The sequence below is a fragment of the Dysidea avara genome, chromosome 2 (assembly GCF_963678975.1).
Source record: "Dysidea avara chromosome 2, odDysAvar1.4, whole genome shotgun sequence".
NCBI classification, from domain to species: domain Eukaryota; kingdom Metazoa; phylum Porifera; class Demospongiae; order Dictyoceratida; family Dysideidae; genus Dysidea; species Dysidea avara.
In genome coordinates, this window is record NC_089273.1 from 4,425,118 (window position 1) to 4,436,187 (window position 11,070).

At 36.7% G+C, this 11,070-nt stretch overlaps 1 protein-coding gene across 2 annotated transcripts; it reads left to right on the plus strand.

Moving 5' to 3' along the window:
• The first annotated feature begins 7,012 nt into the window (after positions 1-7,012).
• On the plus strand, positions 7,013-10,782 carry LOC136246464 (uncharacterized). Of its 2 annotated transcripts, XM_066037939.1 has the most exons (10): positions 7,013-7,197; positions 7,274-7,419; positions 7,808-8,064; positions 8,117-8,425; positions 8,475-9,224; positions 9,270-9,717; positions 9,772-9,924; positions 9,973-10,169; positions 10,232-10,364; positions 10,417-10,782. In XM_066037939.1, the coding sequence occupies exons 8-10, from the start codon at positions 10,059-10,061 to the stop codon at positions 10,740-10,742; spliced, it is 570 nt and encodes a 189-aa protein (XP_065894011.1). In that variant the 5' UTR covers positions 7,013-7,197; positions 7,274-7,419; positions 7,808-8,064; positions 8,117-8,425; positions 8,475-9,224; positions 9,270-9,717; positions 9,772-9,924; positions 9,973-10,058; the 3' UTR covers positions 10,743-10,782. The 2 variants fall into 2 exon arrangements, 1 of the variants encoding a protein (XP_065894011.1); XR_010696439.1 differs by lacking the exons at positions 7,013-7,197; positions 7,274-7,419; positions 7,808-8,064 and having other exon boundaries at positions 8,116-8,425.
• Positions 10,783-11,070: the final 288 nt, after the last annotated feature.

Consider the following 11,070-nt stretch of genomic DNA (forward strand, 5'->3'; position numbering starts at 1 on the left):
CAGTAAGTGGTAAGTTACAATAAGTGCTAGAATTACAATGAATACTAAATTACAGTGAGGGCTAAGTTACAATAAATACAATAAGTGCTAAGTTACAGTTACAAAGTAGGAGTAGTTGATTGTTTAAATGTTTCAAGATCAATGGTAGATAGATTAGGGATACATAGATCGTTCCAATGGGGAATAGTTCTGGGTAGGAATGAATAGAGATACGTGTTTACTGAAGACTGTATAAGATTAAATTTCTGATCATGATGGGCTCTGGTAGCAGTTTGATTTAATGATGGCAGACAGCGATTTGGGACCAATAATAAATGATTAACTATCTTGTACAATAGGATGAGGCGTGCTTGCTTTCTGCGTTCTTGTAAAGATGGCCAATTTAGTTCATTTAACATGTCTATTGGAAGCCCAACGGGCAGCTCTACGCTGAACAGATTCCAGAGCATTGATGTTTTTAGCAGTATGAGGATGCCAAACTGGACTGGCATATTCCATAACGGGGCGGACAATGCATTTGTAAGCAGTAGATTTAATGGATGGAGGAGCATTGAACAGGCAGTGGCGAAGAAAATTAAGTGCTTTAGTAGCTTTAGCTGAAACATATTTACAGTGTTCATTCCAGTTCAGCTTTGTGTCAACTATAATGCCTAGGTATCGAATTACAGGATGGTGTAGAATAACAGAAGAATCTAGATGGTATGAAGGTAAAATTGGGGAACGCTTGTTGGAAATCACTATGCTATCACATTTAATTGGATCGAGACGCAAGAGCCACTTTTTCGCCCACTGAGCTATACTTGAGAGATCAAACTGCAACAATTTGACAGAAGAATCTAGATGGTATGAAGGTAAAATTGGGGAACGCTTGTTGGAAATCACTATGCTATCACATTTAATTGGATTGAGACGCAAGAGCCACTTTTTCGCCCACTGAGCTATACTTGAGAGATCAAACTGCAACAATTTAACATTAATGTCTTAAAATCACGTGATTTTTCGTTGCATCAGTCCGTAGGGTTCTTCATATGCCACGATAATCACTCTCAACATTGTTCAAGTAATCTATCATCAACTCAAGGTATTGGTGGTTTGATTTTATTGGTCGGTTTCTGGTGGCAGCACGATCTGTGCAGCTTTTTGGCTACAGACAAAATGTTTCTTCCCTCTGGAGCACAGGATAAGCAGAGCAGCAACTGTGCCGTGGGTCAGCAATGACCAGTACTAGGTAAAGTACCTGCATGAGGAGTATGGTTATAATTGACGCTTGTTAGCCATCTGGCTGAGCCATCTATATGCTGAAATTCGGCAAAAATGACGCGATTTTTGCAAACAAATACCAGAATCGTTGATACATCAGTAAGACAATCTCAAACAGCAAGGATATGAAGCTTATAAAGCCTAACAATACGGCTATCTCGCCCAGTAAATGCATAGAGCAATCTAATGCATGAAATAGGCACTCACGTGGTCGATATTCAAATCTCTGAAATACAACCATAATCTGACCTTAAAATAACTTGGAATCAAGTGACAATTAGTTTGTGTGCATTAGGTTCAGTATCTCGATTAGCCCAGCAGTCTGAGACTCTCCCTATGATGCCATTGTTCTATACCAAATGCGTATTTTGTACCATACGCGTATGGTACATACCATATGCGTATACGCGTACGGTACAACCATACGCGTATGGTACGGAACATCGTACCATCCGAGTATAGCTAACCTGGTATGCGTATAATATTAAGCAGAAGGTTTTTACACTGCCGTACCTATTGACTACGCCTGATGACACTCTGCTTTCATTTCTGTTCGGGGAAGAGGGAGGGGGAGGAGCTAGTCTTTCTGTTCAGTGAAGATCGAGATACTCTAATAGAGCAATCATATATTTTATTATTATTATATAATTGCAAGACCTCGCACAGCGAGTATAAATGCAATATATACAAATCAAAATATATAGCTACAGCTAACTAATTACGATTTTATAGTTCATTTATAAGAAGGTTGTTAAACACGGTGATAGATGAAGCTTAAAAAGTCTCTGGTTGCAAGTTGTTCCATATAGCAGTGGAAGGAAAGAAGCTGAATTTATATGTGTCAATTCTAGTGAATGGCAGGGTAAGTTGATCTGATTATAGCTATTCTATTCTCTAGAGCTAAGATCAATTTAGCTTTACTGTGATTAAGATATAATTTACTTTACTGCATGATGCAAACCTATTTAAAATAAAGCATTCCTTAAAATAAAAGAATAACATGATATCTCGCATGACTATATATAAGTGATGAAACTGACATGACATCTTGATTTAGGACAATACGATATGATAAAAACAATCATGAATTCATCACAATTTTAGCAGATCCAGTCTTGAGTAGTGTTAAGTCCTGCTGATCTGGTAGGATCTGATGAAATTCTACATTGTCAAAACTAATAAAGGTCAATCAGCTGGGTTGGAAGCTTTACAAAAAACGTGATAACACCTAGCTACATATAATATAAGTCTGAAAAGTATAAATCAAAGGAAGGGGATTAAATATAATATGTCTTGATTTATACATAGTTTTTGGTGTATAATCTATAACAATGTATCTCGTTGTCTGTTTAACATTTCATTTCATCAAAGTATCTGACAGTTCCACAAAATACATGCAATAGAGCCATCACCCATATAATTATGATGGTTTATGTAAGCACCTGTGGATTATTTTCTTGATGTCTTCTGACTTTTGTATAATATTGATTTATTGCCTCGTCCGCCTTATTTGTCATGGATTTCCATCTTGCAGTTTTATAATAAATGACTTCATTTATCCACAGTGTAATTGATTTGAAAGCACACAAGCTGGTATACTGTATGCGTTCTTTAGAACAGTTGAGTTAAAATGACCAGATTTGTGAAAAGGTACCTTTTCCACACATTTTACATACCAGCAAACAAAATGATGTAACACTTGACTCCTTACACTGATAAACTTGCTCTTAGTATCAAAATGCAGATAGCTACTAGTAGCTACTGTACATGCACTCATGGATAGTTGCATGCAGGCAATTATAAGGTATATGTTCAAAAACTTATGAAACCTCGAATTTCAAAATATACATGGGTCAAATTTTGTCTGTGAAAAAGGTACCTTTTTGCAAATCCAGTCACAAATTATCTAGCTGTTGCATAGCAACTGCACACACTAACAATGTATGGTAAATTTTAATTTTTGTTTTTTCTTCCAAACAGTACATTGTGGCTGCAATTGCTACACATATATTGCTTCTTATTGGATTCATGATCCATTGTTGATACAATGAAAATTCAAAAACTAGGCCATTATTACAAATGCTACTCCTCCGAGTCCTCCTTCATATCTATAATAGAGTTAATGATGTAATGTAATGATGTGACATGATGTAACATAATGTAATTTATGCATACCTGTAACATTAATATTGTGTACTGTAGTTGTAAGAGTTAGTTGTTATTGTGTACTTTCAGTTATTGATTAATAATATTATATACAATAGTCTGTTTTGCCTATAAATGGTCTGCCTACACTTCCTTACAATTAGAACAATACCCACACATAATATTTATGTGTTTACAAATACTCATGAAGATAGTCAAAGATTAGTACAATAATTAAAAGCTATATAGAGCGATATTACCCAAAACTCTACTAGGGGTTTTTCTATACTTGTATATATAAACTTTGTAAAAATGTGCTTGGGTTTAAAGGTGCCCAATTATCCCTTCAACATAAAACAAGAGCAGTATGCTCCTTGTCTTACTCAGAAACTGAAATTTGAAGTTTGATCTTCTAAAGCATTATTTAGGACAAAAGACATTGATTTCTTTTATACTGTAGAATTGTGCCAGCATATTGATTTTCACGATTTTTCAATGAATATAACTGGAATGCATAGTGATATAAACGCTAAGCCAGTAGAGGTAGCATTGTAGCTAAATACAAACATAAGATTTTGATATAATTATCCATATACTGCATTCTGATTGGTTACAACATAGCTACCATATTAAATAATTTGCATCCATTGGCAAATGGAGCCAATTTTTTCAGGCATATATATATTATTTCATTAAATATTTTATTCTATTGTTGCTACATATAATCTATAGTTTACACTGCTTGAAGGTTCTTAGTTTACTAATTTGTTAAGCTGCTTTACTGTAGTTGTGCCCAGTTATACTGATAGTAAAATGTCAGTAACTCTAAGTATATATATGGAACATAATTGTTTTACTAAGTTTTAAACTCTCAGAGAACATCAGTGAATGCAGGTTTACTGAAAAGCTACTAAAATTCCAAACAATTAACTGTTCCATATACTGGGGATATACCACTCTAGTAAACTAAGAAACTTCAAGCAGTGTTACCTTTAATTTGTTAGTACACTAGCTTCCACTTAAAAATGGATATTTATGCCTGGTGGCACTAAAGGTGTGTTGAACAGACAATTTTAATGAGATGAGCTCGAGAAGTTCAATGTATAATGATTGCTCAAACAGAGGAAGACCTGGAGAATGCTGATACAATAATATTGAGAGAGGTAGCAAAGAGATATAACTGTAGAGAAAGTAATGTTTTTAGTTTGCAAATTAATGTAAATCTGCATGGCTGTAGTGTAGCTTATAGCAATATTAGACATGCTATACTCTAAGACTGATGTGCATAGTAATTAATTGTGCAATAATTTTTTTTAAACTGTAGTTCGCTGAATCTTTGCTATTGAATGAGGCATGTGCATTGCCTGCTGAGATGAAGTAGGAAAACATAACATGGCAGAGATTTTATGGTGAGTTTATATATGAGTTCTAATATATAGTTCAGTAATGAATGTATATTAAGTAGCATTGTTTTATTATTGTTAAGTGCGTTGTATAGCTACTCGCTACTTACTGTCATGCTTGTGGATGGGAAGACAATGTGTTTAGCTACTCTTATCTGAATGTACTCTTTAAAGTTAACAACATCCACATTAATTTGTGCTGTAGGTCCAGTGTGATGAATATACTATTTACAGTATGTATAAACAAGAAAAGTACGTAAACAAGAAATTGGATCTTCAAAAGAAGAAGAGTGTACATAGTATATAAAAATGCAAATACAGTGAGGAGCCATATTGCACAACTGAATACACTTACGAAGTTCATTTTCCAGTTATTAGCTTTGCACAAGCAGTATATGCATATATGCATAATTCAGTTAGAACTTACTAGCTACCATGCATGTTGTAATTGCTCTCCTTGCTTATTTACCCAATTCTGTTGTAAATTATCAGTTATCCACACTTATAATTGAGTATAAATATACCATCTGCATGCTTCTGATAGCTACTGTATAAAATAGCATACATGCACAGTGCCATTTATGTAAAGCTCTGCAGACAAAGTGAGATCATCTACATAAGATTTAGGTACATTAGTATAGGACTATAGTGGGAAATGCATGGGCATGCATGGCAAGGATAAAATGCATGTGCATGTGTGCTGATGAATAAATTTATAGTTACAGCTCAGTAGTAAGCAGATTATTGTGTTGTGCTCTAAGTTTGCTCAGCTAGAAATGCTTGTAAAGACAGCCCATCGTAGCTAGGTGATGGCAAGGCTGAGAAAAGGCATAAAACGCATATGGTACGTACCATACACGTATGTCTATACCGTACGCGTATGGTACGGAAAATCGTACCGTACGCGTACGGTACAAAATACGCATATGGTATAGAACACCATCACGGCATAAAACTCACCTGCACCGGCCCAGACCACGCCTGAGTGAACAATTAACACAAATAGTTACAAAAGGAGCACACTGCATGGTTCCTATTCAGAAGTGAAAGCGATTTCATGGTTACTTCCGCGATTTGAATTTCGATCACGTGAGTGCCTATTTCATGCATTAGATCGCTCTATGCGTTTACAGGGCAAGAAAGCCGTATTGTTAGGTGTTTACAAGCTTCATATCCTTGCTGTTGGAGACTATCTCACTGATGTATCAACGATTCTGGTATTTGTTTACAAAAAATCGCGTCATTTTGGCCGAATTTCAGCATATAGATGGCTCAGCTAGATGGCTAACAAGCTTCAATTATAACCATACTCCTCATGCAGGTACTTTACCTAGTACTGGTCATTGCTGACCCACGGCGCAGTTGCTGTTCTGCTTGTCCTGTCCTCCAGAGGAAGAAACATTTTGTCTGTAGCCAAAAAGCTGCACAGATCGTGCTGCCACCAGAAACTGACCAATAAAATCAAACCACCAATACCTTGAGTTGATGACAGACTACTTGGAACAATGTTGAGAGTGAATATCGTGGCATATGAAGAGCCCTGCGAACTGCTGCAACGAAAAAGCACGTGCTTTTGCATATTATTAAGGAATGGTTAGATGCTGCTGCCTCTGCCAGTATCTCTGCCTCTCAGAGAATTTTTCTAGCACGAAACTGTACAGAGTGGTGCACAAATTAGACAGTTTTATTTTTGTAATTACAGTAATTAGTCTTTTTTGTTGTTGTTTTTGCCTTGCCATGCTCACAGTGTAGTCCTCTACTTTTTGTGTTCGCATGCTGTCCGAGGTTTCACATGCCTATTTGTTTTGTTGTACATCTTTTCATCACAATTGCTAATGATGGTTAAAAAAAAAAGAAAAAAAAGTCATTTGTATCGTTTTCTACCAGAAGAAAGTTAGAAACTTGGCTGCCACGTTGGTGTTATTCAAGTTACACTTAGCCTAACACATGACAATAGTTAGATAGTTGATTGGAGGATATTGATTTTTCTTGCTGTGGACCCTGTTATAGGTAGCGATTTGCGACCTCGTGATTTTCGACACACAGCCGTAAATCTCTCCTCAGTGAAAACTCCGTCTTCTTTTAACTAGTCTTTATGCAAAACTCGATTCCTGAATTCCAGCGCATCTAGCAAAATTTTATCTCAAGTTATTTGGTTTGGTATTTAAAAAGTTATTGGATTTTGAAAATCTACAAATAAAAAACTCCATGTAAATTTTAGGCTCGAGTAATTAGAGCAAAATTCTATCACACTCGTGGCACCTGATACACCTTGAACTAATTAGTGTTTCCGCAAAGTTACAGCTGGATCCGGCGTGATTTAGAGCTTGTATAGGTTTTCAATAGTGCTGATTTTGATTCTGACAACCGTACGTGTGAAAAAGAAGAGGTAAGGCCAGTTTACTAGGTGTAAATGTCACATATTTCAGTTTATTTGTATGTAAAGTGTATATATCTAACCATAGATATTAGAGCCTACGGAAACGGGATTAGAAACGCTTCACATGGGCTCAATACTGCTGTTGAAGCACTCCTCGTGGTGTGATTGACACTTTTGTGAATGTGTGAAGAAGTTGCTGTAGCGCTTGGAGTAGCAAAGGAGGATCAGTAAGTAAGCTAGGCAAAGAGACCTTGTTTGTTTGTGTGATTTTATCGTTTGAAGTAAGAGATTCTACCCAGAATTCTCTATTTTAGCGTTATTTATCATTTTTTCGTCCTACAAGCCTTTTTGTCCCCCTTTTCCATCGAGTCTGCTACTGTTAAAGACCTGTTTCAACTTGCATTTTCATCCTTGATCTATGCTGCTTTGCATAAGACCTAAAGTAGTCCGTTTAACAAGCCTATATATCATTTATTTGATTTGTACTTCCAGTTACAGTCTATTTTACACATATAATTTGTCTCCCTCCTAGTGTACTACCAATATAGTTAAGGGCTATTGTTTGCATTAATCTGAACCTTCTATAGTGTAAGTTTTGCATGATGACTTTATTTTTCAGGTAAAGCAATTTCAGGTGTCAGGAAATGCCTCAAAAATTCAAGCTGTCTGTTTGCCGAAAAAATGAATATAGAAAGAAAAGAGGCCTTAAAATTGCTGCAAAGCAGGAATCATTGCAAAATGAGGATGTAGATGTAGCCCAGCCTGATACTCTGCCAATTTCTTTGCTCAATTTGCAGCAGATTTACTTTGATGCAAGCACACCATCTCTGTTACAGCTGAAGCACCATGTAGAGAAGACTGCTGTGTTACCTAAAGGTACTTAAGTAGAATTTCTTGATTAATTAAGTAACATTTTAATGCTGTTTAGGATGGATAGAAGCATCAGAAGAGATGAATAGCAATGAACTGTGGTATTCAAAGCTATGCCAAACTGATGAGGGACATCCATACCTTGAACGTAGTTTAGTAATACACACTGATTTCTCATGGCACGTAAACTACAGCACAGCTCAAGTTCCATACTCTGATGTGTTCCATTCTCTTCCTTCTACAATCGCTTCAGTCTCTGCCTGTAAGGAAGCATTGAATCTCCTCGATACATTTCCTTTGTGTTGTGGGAATCCAGATGAAAAATTTCATGTACTTGCTGAGCAAAGAGAAGGAGTCTTTACTAATGGTAAATTAGTGGGCTATCAGTGTATTAGTATTATATTGAAATTTTGCAGGAACCGAACAAACAGCTTTTTATGATAAAAGAAGGATTCAATATTTACCAGTAAATGTGCAATATTTAGTGAGAATGGTGATCGTTGTGAGCAATGCCATGCTTATCACCAAGTATTGAACAAAATGTTATATGCTAAAGAGCATCCTAAAGACCAGGATAGATGCGATCCCAAGAGCCATACGAACTACAGGCATCTTAGTAGTTCCGTAGAAGAATGAACGTATGAAGAGACTGCATTCACAATGTAAAGTGTTCAAGCAAGAGATCAGCAGAATCCAGGAAAAGCTAGATCATGCACTTGAGCCTAGAGGAGTTAGCATTGGTGAAGATCTCCATGAAAACCTTAAAGCTAATGTTGATGATAAATCACCTTTTGTGGCTGAGAATTACCCAGAGCATTCATTTGCAAGGATGTTTTGGGAAAGCCAGAAGAAAGCATTATCCTTGTCTAACCCTAAGACGATGAAGTGGGACCCTCTCATGATCCGATGGTGTTTATACCTTCGGCACTATTCACGCGGTGCATATGAGATGTTGAGGGAAACCATTGTTATCAAGCTACCATCACAGAGAACTTTACAAGATTACACCTATTACACTAAGGCTTGTGCAGGGTTTTCAGATGACGTCGACCAGCAACTAATGGACCAAACAGATATTTTGAATTGTGAAGAAAAGGATAAATATGTTATTCTTTTGATGGACGAGATGCATATTAAGGAAGACGTGGTATACGATAAGCATACAGGTATACAACAAACTAAACTGCTGCATTTTAAAATATTAATTACAGGTGCCATCGCTGGATTTGTTAACCTTGGGGACATAGAATCACATTTGTCTGATTTTGAGAAAGCTGTTCAACAAGATGAAACAGGAGAGCCTCAACTAGCAAAGTCGATGCTAGTGATAATGGTTAAAGGCTTATTCACAAAATTAGAATTTCCATATTGTCAGTTCCCTTGCGCTGCTCTGTCTGGTGATCAGATGTACCACCCTTATGGGAGGCAGTTGAACGGTTGGAGCTATGTGGTTTCAAAGTGATGGGTTTAACTTGTGATGGGCTTGCTGCTAACAGAAGATTATTTCGTCTTCATGACCCTAAGGCCAAATCTACTTTTGTCCATAAAGTTTCCAATCCCTATACAGATGATGACAGGCCTTTTTTTTTCTTTTCTGATCCGCCACACGTTATGAAAACAGTGAGAAACTGTTGGGCTAGTTCCAACAGACATTTGTGGGTATGTGTGATATTGTGCACTATTATAAATTCACTTATTTTTGTATACATATAGAATGGAAAGGATATTTCTTGGAGCCACCTGGTGAACTTGTATTATAACAACCGATCACGAACAAGTGCTGGGTTAGCATTAGTCAAGAAACGAAAGTATGAACATGTGTACTTGACAAGCTACTCAAAAATGCAGGTAGACCTAGCTGTACAGGTGAGTATTTGTAATTTGTTGTTTACTACAATAACAAACATTGCATAGGCATTAAGTGATACTGTGGCTGATGCAATGAGGAACAGAAAAGAAGAAAAGAGGATTCACTGACAGCAACGATAAAATTCATTGAAATGTTTGATAAGTTTTTTGACTGTCTGAATGTGAGGAACATGTCAAGTGGTAGAAAAGAGAAGAATCTTTTTAAGTCACCTTATCGAAAAGCAGGTGATTTTCGTGTGGAGGTGAGTCATGTAGGCATCAGTGCATTTTACGCTGGTTGAATGTGTATTTGCTATCTATGTAGTGGTTGAAAGATGTGTTTTTAAAGTACCTTGATGATTGGGAGAAAGCAGTGCAAGAAAGACCAGGCTTCTCTGCAGAGGAAAAAAATACTATGCTGATAAGTCATGAAACACGTCTTGGCCTTAGAATTACAGGTGAGACCTACACTGTGAATGCAAGTGTTAGTATTATCTTTGCTTCTTGTAGTACATTCATTCATAGAATTCCTGCAGTACATCTTCAAGATACCTGGAGTAACGCTGTTTCTGAGCAATAGGTTGTCTCAAGACCCCATTGAGAAATTTTTTGGACAGCAAAGACAAAGGGGGTCATCTAATGACAATCCTATTGCAAGTCAGTTCCAGAAGAACACTCAGACGATAAGAGTTGTCAACACCACTTGTTCCAACATCAGGGGCAACTGCCGGGGAACGAATAAAGCCAGTACTCTACTAGGTCAACAGATGTGGATTGCTGGAAAAGAGAACAAGCCACTTCCTAAGCGGAGAAGTATCAGAAATAAAAAATTGTGAATCACATTTATGTGCATAATATTTGGTGAAAGTGTATAATTCTGTCATTATCATTTATTTAAAATGAAAATATTTAATAATGAGAATGTATTATTGGCTTGATGACAGCTTCGTGCGTAGTCCCTTCTTCTTTTGCAAACTTCGTTTGCTGGCTTGCTTATATAATTCAAGACAAGAACTGGCAAATGCATGACCTCTTATGGTAAGGTACAACTCTGCAATTAGTTTTAGTAGTACTTCTGATAATTCTGTATCTACCACTGTCCTCACCACAAAGCACCACTGAAAAAGTAAATCCTCATCACTTAGTATCTTGTCAACAATCTTT

Bases quoted from the DNA above. Each gene is read 5' to 3' on its own strand.
- LOC136246464 (XM_066037939.1), top strand. From the start codon at position 10,059: ATGTTTGATAAGTTTTTTGACTGTCTGAATGTGAGGAACATGTCAAGT. The intron at 10,170-10,231 runs GTGAGTCATGTA...CTATCTATGTAG, and splicing joins CAGGTGATTTTCGTGTGGAG to TGGTTGAAAGATGTGTTTTT. The intron at 10,365-10,416 runs GTGAGACCTACA...TGCTTCTTGTAG, and splicing joins TCTTGGCCTTAGAATTACAG to TACATTCATTCATAGAATTC.